Raw genomic sequence first — 18,771 nt, forward strand, 5'->3', positions numbered from 1 at the left:
TGACGCCCCGTACTTTCCCACCATGCAGCGGGTGATGTCTGAGGAAAGATGGCGGAAGGAGGAGCGGCAGATCTGGATACCCAGAGAGGAGAGGTCGCGGCGCTGTTGAAAACACAGCTAAGAAAGGGAGACACTTGGTAGGACTTGAGCTGAAACCTTTTCCAAGATACCGCGTGGCCGTCGGCTGGCTCCGCCGAGGCTGTCAACGCTATGAAGGGTTAAGAAAGCTCGGGTGGCGGGCCGTGTTGACAGTTAGCTTCGATTTAGCTAACGGGAGCCTGTCAGCTTCATGTGTGTCAGCCTGGCATGCTAGCGGTGCTTGAGCTAACGCTAGACTGTAAATGAACAGCGATAGTCCCCCACATATCTTTAAACATTACATATCGTATTGTGGTGGTTATATTCGCTACTTCCATATGGTCATGTCGCTATTCATCTAATGACATACTCTAAATGAGGCTGCATTTTGTGTAATCTAATCTAGTTAGCAGCGCTAATAGCTAATTGGCTAGCCTACCGGAGCACTAAGTGGTATGCCAGCCAGTGGATTCATCCGGCGACTTCGGCAGGGCGGAGTCGGAGAAGAAGCACCTGTCAAAAATCACAGAGCCAGCTGGCCTGGCATGCAGCAACCTGAACTCAAGTCGGCTGTTAGAACTATCAATCTGTGTCGTCTTAGCCTCGTGAAGTCAGATTTGTTGAAAGCACTGACAGAAAGCCATCCTTCACCTGCTGAAGTATTTCTATTATCACCATTTAACCTGCAAAAGAAGAAACGCAAAACCGATGGTTTACACTTCAAAGCTTGTTGCATGACCCTTGAACAATCTAGATTGATTATCAGTGTCCCATCTTGTTTCATCAGAGCTGAAATCACAATACTGCTTGCCCTCTCTGTAGGTACCTGGTGGACAGTCACTGGTTCAAACAGTGGAAGAAATATGTGGGATATGACAGCTGGGACAAATACCAGATGGGTGACCAGAACGTCTACCCAGGACCGGTTGATAACTCCGGTCTTCTCAGAGGTAAGACGGTTGACGCTTCGACCTCCTTCGGCATTAATTCACAATGTGGAATGTATTGTAAATACCGTGTGGCACACCACGGACTGTCGGTCAGTACAGCTTTATTATTCTGGAAGAGAACAAAGAGTTCAGAGGAAAAGGGAACAAAAACAACATTGTTGACAGACTTCCATAGAGTAGCCTTTTTAGGGAGTTCATAGAAAGCTCTCCAGCATACCTTTTTTTCTTTGTGCGTTTTGTGCCGTTTGAGACAGTCAGTGCTGGGTCACTATTGTAACTGCTGCTCCACAGTGTGTCTGCTTGCTTGTTTCTCAACCTTGCTCTTATCCCGTCCTTACCTCTAGATGGGGATGTGCTGGCCATCAAGGAGCACCTCATCGATGAGCTCGACTACATCCTGGTCCCCACAGAGGGCTGGAATAAGCTTGTCAGCTGGTATGGATTGACAGAGAATCAGGAGCCAATTGCACGGAAGGTAACGGCTCAGTCATTAGCGTAAGGCTACGAATAGATGTCATGGTTGGAGGATGTTCCGCTCACTGCATTGAGAATATCTGTGGTGCAGTTTGATGGTTGTGGTTAGTTATTGCTTTGGTGTTGAGCTTGTGTCGGGGTGAAACGGAGAAACATGTGCGATTATGGCCATTTGAGATCGGGATATCAGGAGTGCGGCATCATTTTAAAAGAAACTTGAGGTCTGTAAAATAGTTACTGAACATAGAATAATAAAAGACAGCCAAATGATACTGGATAACTGCTCATTATACATCTTTAACAAAATTAATTGCAAAAGACAGTCCGGCAGAAAACGTTGTAAGGAATGAAATACTTCAGGCTTGTGAGGCCATAAGAAATGTTGTAGTATGTATTATTGGTTGACATGATTGTTCAGTTATAGTATCAAGATAAAGAGGATACTGGATATTTACCTTGCATGAAAAGGAAGCAACGATTGTGGTGTTTTTCCTTCATTTCGGTCATGAGCTGCGATTATTTATTTTAGGTTTAATAAGTACTTTCACAACCATGGTAGAGTGGAACAAACTACTAAATGGCTGTATGTGTGGTTACAGTAGATCAGTCAGAGGAATACTTCACAATGGCGCCTTCAACTTAACTGGACCTACGGTATCAAATCCCCGCTTCAAATCTCGCTAGTCATGGCATCATGGCTGCTAGAAGAGGTTCCTGTCCCCCCTTCATCTCTCTCTCTCTCTCTCTCTCTCGGTCTTTCTCCCCCCCCTCTTCCATTGACCCTCCCATTTTGCCATGTATGTCGTGGGACGTATCGGGTGGCTGCGGGGTTTCTATTTTCAGGCAATGTTCTGGATGACTGAAAAGCTACATGGAGCGATCTGCGAGACACAACATGCAACAGGTTCATTATTAGTTTTCCTCTTCTTTTCAACTTCTTGTTCCTTTTTTTTGGGGGGTTGCCATCTTGTGGTGCAGAGGGAACGCAAGCGTCAAAAAGGATTTAGGAGGCTTGTAGTCACAGGTTTGGCGCTACGTTTCCTTCCGTTGTCCTCCGCCGGTGTGATATACCCACGGCCGGCGGAGTGTTCCTTCTTGTCCTTGTTTTTTGAAGTGGAGGAATGCCAGCTGAGGTCACACTGAGCGAGGCAGCGTGAACGCTTCTGAGAGGAGTGCGAGAGGCATACGCAGTATGGGAGGAGGGGGGGGGGGGGGGGGGGGGGGGGGTAAATGGTTTTGGGCCCGGCTCTGATTTGACAAATTCTGCCAGAGTTTGGCGATGAGTTGGGCTTTTGCCCCGAGTTTACAAACACACGGGTGTTGTGCTGAGGGGCAGGATGGGCCCACCGGGGGTTTCGGGGTATGGATAGGGGAGGAGTGGGGGGAGGAAGAATCTGAGCCGAGTGTGTGTGCATATGATTATTGCAGTTCTCAGGGACATTTGTGAAGTTGGTACTGTGTGTAGATATGCGTGTGTGTTGGAGGGGGCTCAGCGGTGAAATAAATAGGCTGGGACCCCTCAGCTGTTTCCACGAGGTGCTGCTAATTTAGGCACTCCGACACGCTCCTATCAGATGAGTGGCAACCAGGCCAGCAGACCAGATTTACCAAACACTTGTCATTGTTTGAGATCGCGAATAAATAACTATAGGGAGGTCTTGTAAGAAGTGTACCTTGGACGTACATGGAAATAACATCAGCGAACGTACTAATTCCTATTCAACGAATAACCAGCTAATGGCTATTGTTCCATGTTGGTTGCTGTTAAAGAGTCCTTTTTTGTTTTATGATTAGCAGGAGGAGCATCTTTCTCATTAGAACCACTTTTGTGTAGTAAGAACATCATGTGTTTATAGATTTTCTGCAAATACTTGATACACACATAAACAGTTGTGGACAGTTTATCATTAATCATTTCTCCCCCCCCCCAGGTGGTAGAACAGGGTATGTTTGTGAAGCACTGCAAGGTTGAGGTGTACCTGACGGAGCTGAAGCTCTGTGAAGACAGCAACATGGACAATGTGATCACCAGACGCTTCAGTAAAGCCGACACAATAGGTAGGCCCGAGTCACTCTGGAGGAACTGTCGATTTCCACCGCCAAGGAGTTCAAAGTTTACTCGCACCCCGTCAGATTTCATGTTTTGAACGTTTACATTTCCCCTTTGTGTTTGATTAAGGGAACTTTTAAAACATTAATGAACAACAATCATCATGATTTTATTCATGAAATACAAAAAATGTGTAGAATGTCTCTCACACACACACACACTCACATTTTTTTTTAATTAATACTCACACTTTGCTGCAGACATGATAGAGAAGGAGATGAGGAAGCTGTTCACCATCCCTGATGAGAAGGAGACCAGGCTGTGGAACAGGTACATGAGCAACACCTTCGAGCCTCTCAACAAACCAGACAGCACCATTCAAGACGCCGGCCTCTACCAAGGACAGGTAGGGACTCGTTCTAATTTTAGTAGTGTGAATGGCTCTGAAGGGTTCATTTCCAGGAGTCAGCAAAAAGAAAATAAATCGTATTTGACAAAATCAACACAGAGCTGTCTGAATATGGCTTGCTATGTTGGCAGTTATTATTCCTGAGCTCAGTGAAATATGCTCTAGTTTCAATCGCCCTTTTTCAGATAGCTTATCCTTATTTGTGCTCTCTGCCAGTCAGCCCTTTTTAGGCCGCAGCAGAGTGAAGCTTTAGAAACCCCTTTTGTTTGAATCTGTATCCAACAGGTGGCCACTACCTGCAGAGGGCAGTCAAACTAATCTGAAGTTCTTAAATAACTTCAGTGCTCAATTCTCTTCAGATTCTCCATGAAATTTTTCTAACGCCGTAGGTGGTACCGTGACAAGTTTCTTCTTTGCAGAATCAGATTTCTATGAAAATGATATGCATTCGATGATTTATATCCCCGTCTTGACTTTCCTTGGAAAAGACTCTGGAGTTTACGTTAACACAATGTGGCAGGACCGTCCTGTAATGAGTTGGTTACAACTTCAAAACTCACATCTGTTCATCTGGCTGCCACGTTAGGCGCTCGCCCTCTCTTTATAAGCCTCTTAAACTGTGCATGCATGTCCTGGCATCCATCTGGAGCAGTCTCTGTGCAGGCCTCGATCCATTTAGACACCTGGCCACAATGAGATCGCCAGCAGCTGTTCCAGAGGATTGTTGAGCCTCTGACAAATCGTCACCGTGTGAAACTGTAAATTAAGTACATCCGGCTCCCTGTCTTTTCCCATTAGAAAGCAGTAACTGGTTGTTGGTTCTGCTAGTAGCTTCTAAGAAGTCACCGGTGGATCTTCACAGTGTGTGTAATAATGTCTTTTTTTACCTTGGAGAATTCTGATTAATATGTGATATTTCTGTCAAATTAATTGTAAAATAATAAGATAAATACAACCGATTGCACCCTTTTAGCTCTAAGTAAAGACGCCATCTTATATTTCACAGTGTAGGATGCATATACGTGAACGTTTGGTGCCTTTTTAAACTGAGCAGATGGAGCCCTACTTTCCCTCTGCCGTCTCCCACAGGTTCTCGTAATAGAGCAGAAGACTGAGGATGGCTCATGGCCCCGAGGCTCCACGGCACCCAAGTGAGTGAACGGCACGTCACCTGGCTTGTGTTTCTTTGTCGACTGAAGGAAAATGTAACCCCAGAAACAGAATGCAATTATCACGCTGTATTCAAACACTGTTGATTTACCGATAGATCACACACAGGTGGTGTATTGTTGAGTTGCTTGAGATTTAGTCAGTTTGAAGGGGGAACAAAAGTAATATGATGTGACACAGCGTCATAATTTGATGTCTTGGAAGCGGTCTAAAACACCTTTCAAATGCTGCCTCTAAATTTAACTGTTACACCCCTTTTTATTTAAACTTCCCTGCTATGTCACCACAACACCTTATCATCTTCAAAACGTTCCTGTCTACGACGCCTCAGTCTACCACTTCTGCCTGACTTTTTGTTGCTCACATATCCCTCCTCTTTGTTCTAATTCATCTCCGTTTTATTTTATTGACGCTCGCACACCTTTACTGGGACGGCTCCTTATTTTCTCTTCTCTAACTCATGATCTATTCTTTATCTTTTTGAAGGTCATCTGGTGCTTCCAATCTCTCTGCTTTGCCAAAGATCTCGCCTTCATCTCTCACAAACAATCATAACAGCAGCTTCAACAGCAGGAAGTAAGGCCTAGCAGTGGGTTGAGTAGCTCAGGGGTGGGTTTCGGATGCCAACAGACAGAGATGGAGTCTGAAGTGTTGCTCAGCACAAACATTAACCCTTGAATCTCTGATCGAATTGGCCTTCCGCAGACAGTCCTTACCAGAAATGAAGTTACTTCAGTTTGATCTATTTGGACTTTTTTTCTCTGCTCTGTTCTGCTCAATTTGTACTCATCCCCAGCTTAGTCGTACTAGATGATCGGCTTACAGTATGAAGTTTGTCGAACTTTGGTTTATCTCTGCCTGTGGTTTGGGTCTTAAAGCCATCTTGTGATGATGCAGATTCAGCTGTAAAAGCTGAAGTCAGGGAGGAGGAGGAGGAGGAGGAGGAGGAGGAGGGTGGGCTGGGGGCTTACGAGGGATTGATCTTTTTTTTTTTTTTTTTTCTCCAGCGACAGCAGTGCTCTCTATATATGGCCCTCCGGTGTCTCTGGGTGCCTTATTCAGCATTTAATCTTGCTAGTTGATCGTGCGCATCTGATTTGCTATCCTGACTGATTGATGGCTCTGGCTAGGGCGGCATGATTGTGGTTAACGCGGGGATTATTTTACCCATTAATGTGTTTTACAAAGTCTTGATTTCACCTTTTACTGTCTTGTACACCACTCGATCAAAAATATTATTCAAATGATAGAATATTTGCAATGTATTTTGGGCTCAAAGACGAGCCTGAGACACGCTTGGTACAGACCATTTGCACACATTTTATCTGACTTAACACCAAGGCATATCCAGATAACATGATCTCCTTTTAATGAGATAAATTGTTTTCATGTTCAAATATAGAAGGATTTGCCTAAATCTGATGCATTCTACTTTGCCTATTGCGAATATCAAATATGGGAAAGCACACATGAATCTTTGCAACTTTTTATCTTTAAAACCTACACATCTTAAACCAAAAGTGATGCTTTCGATTCTTCTTCGACCATTTCCAAAGGTGGCCTCCATAAGATTTTACTGCCCACATCCTCATCTTTACTCTCGTTTTTGGTTTGGAAGCTGATACACCACATTAGGAGACCAAATGAAGTGTGCTATTGTTAATCATTCGAAAATAAAATCCCAGTGTGAGCTTAATCATGCAGCTCAAGTACAAGTCTACGTTTCTTAACCGTCTTAAAACAAGAGGCAGAGGGGAAGCAAGTATGTGGTCAAATCGCATATCAATCAGTCAGTCTACATTTCTTGCTCTGCCAAAATGAATGCTCACTTTCTTTTCAACTTTCAGTATCTGTTTCCTGAAAATGTCTCCTTGCTTCCTGTAGCCTAGGTTAGGCTTTGTTGCTGAAGCACTGGGATCCAGAGTCTGCCCTCTGCTAGAGAGCACTGCTCGGGCTGTGAGTGGAGCTTTTGCCTGTGCCGTCTAGTAGCCATTACTGTCCCCTCCTTCCACCTTCTATGTGTCATTTACTGCATGCCAGAGTTTGTCTGTGTGCGTGTCTGTGCGTTTTAGATAAAGACTCAGCGTTTTTTGATCCTGTCGGAAAGCTGACCGCCACCCTGAAACATATCAATATTGATAAAAGGAAGCAGGGTGAGCTACACTCACTAGCTGAAAAGAAAATCTCTCCAATTATTTTTCAGGACAATACTCCTGCCTTGTACTTCCATTTGGGTGTGCAGTTACACATTATCATTTCACAGCTCTGCTTCATGTTGTTTGATAGCAGCGGCATCTTTCCCTGCACAGAGTGGGTGACTTGGGGAAATTGGATCTTCACTCCCAGCAGCCCTCCTGTCCCTGATTCACTGTAGTGGCAGAGCTGTCGTTTCCTCTGAATTATGCATGGGGCCTCTTTTATTTAATTTTTTTTTTTCGCTTTCTCACTCTCTCTCATATGAAGTGTTCCCGCATTACGTAACACTTGTCTTTTTGATTTTGCGGTTTTGGCCTGGTCGGTTTAGCCTCAGTAGCAATGCTGTGTAACAGCATTAAGTTTCACCGTCTTACTCTGGCAGGCAGGCAGGCAGTCATTCAGTCTCTCTCTCTCTGTCTCTCTGTCTCTCTGTCTCTCTGTCTCTCTCTCTCTCTGTCTCTCTGTGTGTCTGTCTTTACCTCTCCCCCTGAGCTCATTGCGATGCACACGTTCTGCAGTCTAAGTGACCTTCAGAACACATTTCATCTGCTCCCCTCGTCGCCTGCTTTCACAAACTCTTGCATACCGGGCCCCTGTGATGAAACCAGCCTCTTCCTTCAGAGTTTTCTCAGCTTATTTATTTAGACCCTCCCTTTTTTTAAAAAGCTTTCATACAGACAGCCATGACATATTAAAGAGGACGAACAAGGGAGTGTGTGTTTGAGGGATTGCAACAATGTCACCGGGTGTAATTTCAACATGGGGAGGGGGAGAAATGAGAGCACAAGTTGTGTGTTAGTGTGTCGAGATGAGAGAGAAAAGGGGGATGAATGGTGGTGTGTCGGCATGTGTGAATACGTTTATTTGCGTTGGAGAGCGATACTAAGTCAGGCCTGTGAATACTGCAGCCTCAACTGGATGCAGTGGATCAGCTGCTCCCTCCATCCCCATCTCATTTCTCTTCTACACACCCCCCCATCCCTGTGCTGTCCGCCCCTCCCCCTATTCTCTCTCCCTCTCTCTCTGTGCACTTCTAGCTTCGGTAGCAGTAGTCTTGAGCATCCTTGCTGCTGCTGATGCTGCTATAAATATCTGCTGGTAGCCATAGAGTGGCAGAGAGCAGCAGGCAGGCCAGAGGGAGGAGCAGAAGACCAGAGGGCAGGACAGGGGGAAAGGATCTGAGGCAGAGAGGATAACGAGATGACAAGCGGTCGAGCTCGAAAAAGAAGAAGGGGGGGGGAGAAGAGAAGAGAGGAGAGGAGCTGCTTAGTTAGCTCTAAGAAAGAGGAAGAGTGTGTGTGTTTTTGTTCATTAATGCTTCCTGTGGTTTGATTTTTGGCCTGGCCGGACTTGGAAGTCAAATTTAGGCCTAAACTTGGTTCGGACTATATTCTAACAGCTACTGGAGCTGCACTGGGTTGAGCTGAGTTAACACTAGGACCCAACAGTGGAGACTGGAGCTGGACTTTTCTACGCGGGACTCTAAATACCAGGCTTTGAATGCGCCGGACCTGAACCCGAACCCTATCGGAATCCCCATCCGGGCTGCTGGTCATTCAAGTTTCGTGCGGACATGCGGGCCGGCATGGGCCGGGGCGGGGCTGAGATGTCATGCTCCTCTGTTGCTGGTGGTGCCTGAGGCCAGAGGCGACGGAGCTGGACAGCAGGAGGGTGGACCACCGTGTGCTGAACTGCGAGGCCAGCGCCTCCACCGCCATCACAGCTGTTTCCCTTGACCAGTGGGAGCCAGAAACGACCAACACTGCCTCGCAGCCCTCCCAGAGGTCTGCTGATTGCTGCAGTTAGGGAGGCCTAGCTTTAACACTCGGATTGTTAAGGAAGCCTCAGAGAGTGTTTTGGGGGGGTTCATAGGTCCGGCTTGTAGTTTGGTCTTTTGTCGAAGAGGAATTTGCTTGAGTGTATTAACAGCTTTATCTTATTTAGCTTAACATAGATGTAGCATTATTACATTTATGTTTACGATAGGATGTCCGTGACCTTTTTTTCGCTTGTAGCAGTTTAACAAACTCCGTTCAACCCGATATAACGTTCCCGTTTGTGCTTTTGTATGTTTATTGCACAGTGTGAAGAATTCAAGCTATAGTCTACCGTCCTACCACCCTTACAGCAACAGCTATGACTACTCGGACCAGAGCAGGCAGAGTGAGCGCTCGGGCCTCTGTGGACTCTCCAACCTGGGCAACACCTGCTTCATGAACTCTGCTGTGCAGGTAACCACACGCCTTCAGAAGTATGGAAAGTTACTCTAGTTCTTCAAAAGTTTGGATGTTTTTATAAAGTAATTTGAAGGCTTGTGGTAGCTCAACGCCATACTGTAACACAGTGTTTTTCCCTTTAACTTGTCACCATTCTGTAGATGTAAAAAAAGAAAAGTAACTACATGGTAGTTAAAAAATGCAGATCTTGCGAAGAGCCTGAATCCTCCGCTGATTATTGTCCTCTCCTGCTTCTGCCCCCCGTCAGTGTTTAAGCAATATTCCTCCTCTGACGGAGTACTTCCTCAAAGACAAGTTCACAGAGGAGCTGAATGAGGACAACCCACTGGGCATGAAGGGAGAGATTGCCAGAGCCTACTCGGAGATGATCAAGCAGCTGTGGTCGGGAAAATTCAGCTACGTCACCCCAAGGCCTTTCAAGGTGACTAGGAGGAAAGATTGTCAAATTCTCTGAGCAGTTCTGTATATTGGGGTCACTACCTAAGCAGTCCACTGTTTATACATTTTGGAAAGGAAACTCTTTAAAAATGATTGTGTCACCCACAGTAAGGCAGTTGGAGCAGGAAGCAAAAGTATGCCATACTATCAATGCTACTCTGAAAGGTACAAAGTAGGAACATGTAGGAAATGAGCTACTGGCCTAACACACCAGTGTAAAAGCCTGGTGAGTGAAGGGTTTTAAAGCTCAGGTTATTACCAGTTTCAACCTCAAATAACAGATTTAACAAGTTGAAAATAGCCATGTTGTTATTATTAGTTTGTTTGAAGGCTTTCATAGAAATGTGAGGGGTAAATCGATGTCTGGTGATGAAGGTTTAAACTAAAACCGATGACCAAGAAAGTATGTTACGTTTTTGTGACAATAGACTAATTTAATTTGATCTATGGCTAATATCGGGCAGAGAGTATCCCAGTTTTTGTGCCTTTTTATCATTTTCTTTCTTCCATCCTCCAGACCCAGGTGGGCCGCTTTGCCCCACAGTTTTCGGGCTACCAACAGCAGGACTCTCATGAGCTGCTGGCCTTTCTCCTGGACGGCCTTCACGAAGACTTGAACCGCATCAGGAAGAAGCCCTACATCCAGCTAAAGGACGCGAACGGCAGGGCTGACAAGGTGACATCATAATGGCTCTGCAGATGTGTTAAACTGTCTCCACATCTTAAAGTATATTGAGCTGGAGAATGCCCTTCTGAATAAGCACAGTCTTGTTGTTCAAAATGTTGTGTTATCATGATTTGTGTTTATTTTATATTTTCCAGACCTTCATATTGCTAGTTTATGTTTTGCTGTTTATCTCAGGTGGTGGCGGAGGAGGCGTGGGAGAACCACATCAAGAGAAACGACTCCATCATCGTGGACATCTTCCACGGCCTTTTCAAGTCCACCCTGGTGTGTCCTGTGTGCTCCAAGGTCTCTGTGACATTTGATCCGTTCTGTTACTTGACCCTGCCCCTGCCCATGAAGAAGGAGCGCACACTGGAGGTCTACCTGGTCAGACTGGACCCTCTGGCCAAACCCACGCAGGTAACGCGCATTGCCTGGCTGGGAAAGCACCTGAACATGGCGCCTGAGTGTTGTACCCAGACATTCTGATTTTGTGTGTTTTTCCGCTTCAGTACAAGCTGACCGTGCCGAAGGTGGGCTACATCTCTGACCTGTGTACCTCCCTCTCCAACCTGTCCGAGGTGCCTGCTGAGAAGGTATAAACATCAGTCGGCTCTGCTCTGGGGCAGTAATGATGCCGACATCTCTTCAAACGGCACAAACCAAAACAGTGTGTTCCATTTTCAACTGTCCCTGCCCATCCAGTCTTCTGACTGCTTTTCTCTGATTCCCCAGATGATTGTAACTGACATCTACAACCACCGTTTCCATCGGATCTTCGCCACCAATGAGAACCTCAGCAGCATCATGGAGAGAGATGATATCTATGTGTGAGTGTCAAACTTGGCAGACAGGCAGACTCCATTATCTAACATTTTAAATGCCATCTAAATTCTAAGTTTCTGGCCTGTGTTTACAGTTTTTTTTAGCTTAAGTCATAGTGTAATTTGACAGATTCAGCTTTTAGTCTGCTCTTATCAAACAGCATCATTCATTAGTACAAAATTTCACTTCCTAGTACAAATCAATGGACTGTTTTGACTTTATTATTGAAGGTTTTGCGACTTCAGAGATTTAAAGCATGGAATCGTTGGCTGTCGAGCAGTTTAAATCGCTTCTTTTGCCAAGCACATAAATATGCAGGAGTTAGGATTTCACATCTTGCCACTAACACGTAGCAAATTCACCGACTTCAAAACTGACCACACTTGCCCATGCAGATTCGAGTTGGCGGTGAACAGGGTGGAGGACACGGACCACGTGGTGATCCCGGTGCACCTGAGGGAGAAGTACAAACAGTCGGGCTACAACCACACCAGCACGCCGCTGTTCGGGCAGCCCTTCCTGCTCGCCGTCCCCAGAACCCTCAGTGAGGACAAACTCTACAACATGCTGCTGCTGCGCCTCTGGTGCGTTCGTTTGTCTCTGTGTTTGATCCTACGGTCATTGTTGAAGAGTGACTCCAGCTTCGTGCTTCTCAACTTTGGCAGGCGATCAAAAATTGCTGTTAATAGAAATGTTTTTTGTGTCTGCAGCCGGTTTGTGCGATCTTCGGTAGAGGAGGACGAAGAGGAGTGTGAGGAGACGCAGCCATCCAAACAACACGCTGTCAACGGTAACGCCACTAATGGACTGCTGGAGGAGGGGTCGCCGAGTGAGTGCACAACCCACCCCCACACTCAGACGTGTTCTGGTCAGATACTTTACCTGTAACAGTTTTGACCTTTCCAAATTACTTTTGTGCCACATAGCACTTGCTATTTGAAGTCTTTAGAAGCAGCCACGGTGCTTTTAAAGTCCTTTGTGTCCTCCCTCAGGCGAGATGGAGACCGACGAGCAGGACGACGAGTCTAGTCAGGATCAGGAGCTGCCCTCTGAGAACGACAACAGCCAGTCGGAGGACTCGGTGGACAACGAGCTGGAGAACGGCGTGGTCGGCCCACAGAACTCTACCAAAGCCCAGCAGACGTCAGGGCACAGCAGGAAGAGACTTTTTACATTCCAGTTCAATAACATGGGGAAAACGGACTTCTCCCTCATCAAGGAGGACACCAGGCAGATTCGCTTTGACGAGGGACACCTCCGACTCAGTGGTAGGAACCGGGGGAACAAATAAATGAAGGAAGGAAAATAAATTCTCACATACTATGCTCAAATTAAAAATAAATAAATAATGGAGTCAGACTCGTCATCTAGTATCCAATCATTACAGAAGTTATTGATCAAGTGTCGTTGGAAGTAGGTATTCGCATTTTCAAATATTTGCGGCACAGATAAGTAAATGAATCATTTTGTAAGCAGCGAGATAAATGACCCTGTAGATGCATGGAGGAAATAACAGACTGATTGATGATGATAGTAAAACTAAAATATCTGATTCTGTCTTTTGACAGACCGCTCTTATCTCTCCTTGGACTGGGAGCCGGAGATGAAGAAGAAGTACTTTGACGAGACTGTTGTCGAGGTAAAGCCAATATCAGCAGGCATTCTCTGATACACACATTCAACTTTACAGTATTAATACAGCAGTGCGGCTGGTGCACTTTTGTGTGCCATCCTGTTACAAAATATGGCAATGTGACCCAGAAAGGAGCAGCAGGAAGTCTCGGAAACGAGCAACGACTGTTTGGTAATCAAAAAGTCACAGATCTAACGCCTGCTGCAGCCACTGCATCCTGACTAAAGGCTTAAAAACCCACTTTGCTCATTACAAGATAAGCTGTTTGTGGCTAAAATGAAAATGTCCCTCTTAGATTTTAATAACATGCATTTAATAACTACAGTATTTTCTTTTTATACATGCACCAAACTTGTTTCTTAAAAAGTTCATTAAAATTAAACCGTTTTACAGAAGACACTGTCTTAAGACACTTTATTAGTCTTAAAGTGTCTATATACCACAAGCACAATCCATGTTTATTCAGTGAGACACAAGAGGACTATGAGCCAAGTTGTCTTAACAGCTTTTTTTTGTTTGTGTGTGACCGGGAGCAGGACTTTGACAAGCATGAGAGCATGGACTACAAGCCTCAGAAGAAGGCTTTCTTCAAGCTGAAAGACTGCATTGAGCTTTTTACCACCAAGGAAAAACTGGGAGCAGAGGACCCATGGTGAGAAACGCCGCACATTTCCAGACGCGGTCACAAGCAGGAGGTGTGACACCCGCTGTCTGCCGAGTGCCGCAACACGTTAGCTCAACTGCGTTGTGTGCATCCTTTCTCGTAGGTACTGTCCAAACTGTAAGCAGCACCAACAGGCCACGAAGAAGCTGGACCTGTGGTCTCTGCCGCCGGTGCTGGTGGTCCATCTGAAGCGCTTCTCCTACAGTCGATACATGAGGGATAAGTTAGACTCCCTGGTTGATTTTCCACTCAGGTTCTCTCTCTCTCACACACACACACACACACACACACACACACACACACACACACACACACACACACACACACACACACACACACACGTATCTCAATCATGTCTGCAGTTTAATACAACTTTATTGATCCGTGAAGGCTATTTGATTTTGGGAAGGTAAAAATAGACAGGAATCACGCATGTACAAGCAAAAGAGCTGTTAAAGATTATGTTGTTTTTCAAACATAAATATGAAATAAGTCATAATAAACTCCCCAGTGTGACTTCTGCTACTGCTAGCACTGCAATGTCTTCCTCCCATTAGTTCAAACTATAACGGGTATCAGTTCCTTTTTAGTACTGTGGTGGAGTGAGACCTCTGCTCGCAGGAGGCCGTGGACCTCTCGCTCTTTCGTTGTTGTTTGAGCAACGAAGTCACGCTAAGAAAAATCAGCTGGATCTGACTTACAATGAAAAAGTATTTATAATTCACAAATGCTAAAAGACAATTACAAACTGAATTACACTGTCGACAGTAAGGAATCGCGAAACCGAGTTCAAAGACTCTCCCCCCCTGCCGGCCTACAAACGCCAGTTTACAGTAAAGAGGATTGCCAAGAACTGAACAACATCTCTCCGAACAATGTTTTTATACCCGAAAGTCAGTAGTTTACTTTCAAAAGTCCATTATCAGCTTTGTGATTGGCTGGAATCTGATTGTCTCCTCCTGTCCTCGAACAATGCTCTCCATTGGTCTAAGTGATCCACATAATGTCTGAATAGTGTCCTCTGGTCCGACCTGTCCTCCTCCTCATAAAACAGCATGTACCCGACCCCCATGCTTTCTTAGGGCTGTCTTCATCTACATCTCTGTTTGATCAATACATCTCCTTCCCCTACTGTCCACACCTCACATTCCTGAAGTCGGCCTCTCCCAACTCATCTCATTATCATACAGTTGTTTTCGGATCTGAAAAGCCTGTCTCAAAGGTCTCTCTCTTTCCCTCAAAACATTCAGTAACTGTATTTTATAGTTTGATACATAGAATGTTTATACTTTTGTGATTTAACACTTTTCCAAACAAACATGTTATAACATTATATCCACCACTAGGAGTGATTATTAAACACACTAACATTGCTTTTAAACTTTAAATTCTTCACAGTACCCGGAAATACCTCAGAAAGTTGCTACCTTTCGAGAACAGACTTTTATAGTGTTGTGGTATGAAACCTTAAGTATACTGTGCATCAAAGACTTTATTTTCACTAATGCATTCATGGCACGTGACCACTTATAGTACACCATGTGATGTGTTTCCTGCAGAGACCTGGACATGTCCGAGTTCCTGATCAACCCCAACGCCGGGCCCTGTCGCTACGACCTCATTGCTGTGTCCAACCACTATGGCGGGATGGGTGGAGGCCACTGTAAGATGCACCACGTGCTCCTTTATGCACCCCGACACTTTGCAGCATTATCAAGAAAAACACTGTGCAAATATATTATTCATCACGTGCCTGAAACCCAGGGATTGCAGCAGGCTAGCAAGCTTGATGCAACCATCAGTCATAACTAGTGTTCACTACAAGTCTGCTTTGAAGGCTGCTTGATCTAAATTCTGTCGAGTTTGCATTGCCAAAGTGTTTTTAGAATACAAATGGTATGAGCACCGTTACGCTTACCACAGCATGGTAAGCGTAAAAGCTGTGTAATACTATGTCCTTGTCTTTTAATCCCGTGCTGCTCAGACACGGCGTACGCCAAGAACAAAGATGACGAGAAGTGGTACAACTTCGATGACAGCAGCGCGTCTCCCGCCAACGACGATCAAATCGTGGTGAGTGTCCTCATTGGCAGCAGTGCCGCTGTATGTTTATTCATCAAAGGCAGTTTTGCTGGACACGACCTAGGATGGTTCATCTCACCAAAGTGATGCTGTTCTTGTGTTGTCACTAATTGGGATTAATTATTAAATTGTGGATTCCTCAAAGACATCCGACTGTGCTGATGCTCCCAAAAAAGAAAAGCACTAATAAGGAACTGAATCTTTTTTTCTGTGTGTATTTTGTTGCACATACTGCTCTTGGACAGTTCCTGATATACAGTAATTGGTACATTTAAACAACTCTGTATTTCAGATGGGAGACACCACAATTACACAATGTGAAGTCTCATTAAGATGTGTTGACAGGAGGAGGGGGGGGGGGGGTTTGTAAAGGCTTTTCCACCTCACTACCCACTGACAAATCCACTAGACACACAGTTTCTAACTTAATTAGTTTGTCAGGTTCACAGCACAATCACAGCTGATGCTTTTTAATGACTTGGAGGTAACAACCACCGCCGGAAAATGCGTTAAGGGTCTGTACAGTCGAGGAGGAAAATAGTAAAAAATATATATGCGTGGGCATGTTTAACAGACGCTCACATTCATGTGATTGTTGAATTAAATAAACATGAATTGCTATTGGCTGATCTAGGTAAATAAATAGTTATTACTGGTATATACTGCTTTGAGATTCAATGTAAAAACAATGAAGACACCAAAGCTGACTGTCTCTATTAGTCTCATATTTTGGCTCTAATCCTTTAGCTTTTCCTCAACGGACGGATTTGTCATCATTTGTTGAACCGATTCAATTTAAGTGGTGTTCCTACAGTAGGTTTGTCTTGGTAGGCTGTAATTAATGCAGCATTGTGTTGACTCATTAGCAACCACAGTCATGGTATTAGAAGTAGAACATAGAAGTTAAAAAGGGAATTCTACATAAAAACAAAGTCACAGTAGTGAGTTTTTTTTTTTTTGTGGCTAGCTAATGTTGTTCGTCGTTGTTTTTCTCTCAGTCCAAAGCCGGCTATGTGCTGTTCTACCAGCGCCAGGACACGGTGAAAGGCACCGGCTACTTCGCTCTCGACCGTGAGGAAGAGGAGGAAGAGGAGGAAGAGGAGGAAGAGGAGGAAGAGGAGGAGGAGGAGGAGGAGGAGGAGGAGGAGGAAGGAGGAGAAGAGGAGGAGAACGAAGGCGAGGAGAGGCAGGAGAGAAACGGCCCCTCGTCCGCTCAAGGTGCCTCTTCCTCCGCCAGAGCCTCCGCCTCCGCCTCCGCTGCCGCTCAGAGTGACGAGGAGGACCTGAACGAGAACCGGCGCAGGAAGAACGACAACGAGCAGGGAAATCAGGAGGAGGAGGAGGCGCCCAATCGAGATGTCACCATGAAAACCAACTGAGGCAAGCAAGGACGCAAACACATTAAGAGAGAGAGAGACAAGGATCTTTCCATCCAAAGCCATATGTACACACAGCATGGCAGCGGGCGCCACCGGTCCCGTCCAGCGGCCTCAGACTCAGCCGCTCGACAGGCTGAGCCACTGCGGGGGTGCCGGCTGTTAGGTCAGGAGGCTGCCGCGGTACGCGACTCTTAAGAAATCAGGGCCCTCCTCTGTGGTTGGAACACTGTGCGTGCGTGCGTGCGTGCGTGCGTGCGTGCGTGCGTGCGTGCGTGCGTGCGTGCGTGCGTGCGTGCGTGCGTGCGTGCGTGCGTGTCGCCACGTCCATTCATTTAGCGTGCGTGCGTGCGTGCGTGCGTGCGTGCGTGTCGCCACGTCCATTCATTTAGGATCTGCTCACCTGCTCTCTGAAAAGAGTCACTGAACGACATTGGGGACGGATTTAGAGGCTAATCCCCCCCTTGCTTTTTGTGTTCCTTTCTTGTTTTTTTTCTATATATATATATATATATATATATATATATATATATATATATTTTTTTTTTTTGAGAGCAATTCATTATTGGAATATCATTTTATTTGTCATTTTATTATCATTTAGACCTTGTAAATATTTTAAACACTGAATCATATCGGGTTTTCATGATGCGCTGACACATTTTGAACTTGCACAATCACCAACTATCCACCTTTTTTTTTTTTCATGTATTATTGCCAGACATACTGCAACTGTACCATGACGTCTCTCAGAGGGTTTCCTCACGTAACATAGGAAGCTGCTTTCAGTGAGCCAGCAGTGAGACAGTCTAGACTTCATGTAGAGAAGTTCCGCTCATAGCTGGTTTTTATAAAGTGTCGAACAGCCAAACTGTCTTAGCGTTATGCTGCTGCTGCTGCTACTGCTGTGATCTTGCATTTTTTAGACAGATTATTAGTGTATCGGCATGAACTTTAGCGATTTAAGGCCCTGCTTTTTGCTATCTCTCTCTCTCTGGTCTCCTCTGTTGATCATTTGTTTCTTGAAACCTAAAATGAAGCAGGATTTAGAAGTCATCCAGCTAACTTTCAAAGTTAGCTGGATGACTCTTAAGTCCTACGCCACAAATCTCATCTTTCAGTTATTCATAGGTGGTGTTGAAGGCTTTACCATGACTCTGCGCTCTCTCTCGCTCTCTCTCTGCTCTTCATCTCTCCCTCTGCTCTTCATCTCTCCCTCTCTCTGCTCTTCATCTTCGAGGCACTGTGAGATTAGGAACATCGGTGATTTCGCTGACATCGGATGGATCCTCTCTTGTTTCAGATCACCTCGGCCTTAACTCTTAATCTCAGACCGGTCGCCTTTTATTTGCACATTACCAATCACACCTCGCACCCTCTTTTATGCCCCCCCCCACTACACACACACACACACACACACACACGCACACGCGCACACGCACACGCACACGCACACGCACACACACACACACATGCGTGCTCGAATGTCCGTCTCATTTTGTCTGCTCGTTACATCGCAGCC

At 45.4% G+C, this 18,771-nt stretch overlaps 1 protein-coding gene across 5 annotated transcripts; it reads left to right on the top strand.

Annotated features, from left to right (window-relative positions):
- Positions 1-33: 33 nt before the first annotated feature.
- On the top strand, positions 34-17,529 carry LOC137877152 (ubiquitin carboxyl-terminal hydrolase 15-like). Of its 5 annotated transcripts, none has more exons than XM_068716871.1 (22): positions 34-137; positions 901-1,028; positions 1,373-1,503; positions 3,434-3,560; positions 3,813-3,958; positions 5,051-5,112; positions 5,618-5,707; positions 9,411-9,558; positions 9,812-9,985; positions 10,520-10,678; positions 10,865-11,089; positions 11,182-11,265; positions 11,405-11,499; positions 11,890-12,078; positions 12,205-12,362; positions 12,487-12,762; positions 13,063-13,133; positions 13,664-13,779; positions 13,895-14,044; positions 15,351-15,454; positions 15,776-15,864; positions 16,872-17,529. In XM_068716871.1, exons 1-22 carry the CDS (start codon positions 49-51, stop codon positions 17,250-17,252), a joined length of 3,192 nt encoding a protein of 1,063 aa, XP_068572972.1. In that variant the 5' UTR covers positions 34-48; the 3' UTR covers positions 17,253-17,529. The 5 variants fall into 5 exon arrangements, with proteins under 5 accessions (XP_068572972.1, XP_068572973.1, XP_068572974.1 ...); XM_068716872.1 differs by having other exon boundaries at positions 12,205-12,323; XM_068716873.1 differs by lacking the exon at positions 5,618-5,707.
- Positions 17,530-18,771: the final 1,242 nt, after the last annotated feature.

This window comes from Cebidichthys violaceus, unplaced genomic scaffold (genome assembly GCF_023349555.1).
Source record: "Cebidichthys violaceus isolate CVI_PGR_0920_01 unplaced genomic scaffold, fCebVio1.0.p SCAF_21, whole genome shotgun sequence".
NCBI lineage: Eukaryota > Metazoa > Chordata > Actinopteri > Perciformes > Stichaeidae > Cebidichthys > Cebidichthys violaceus.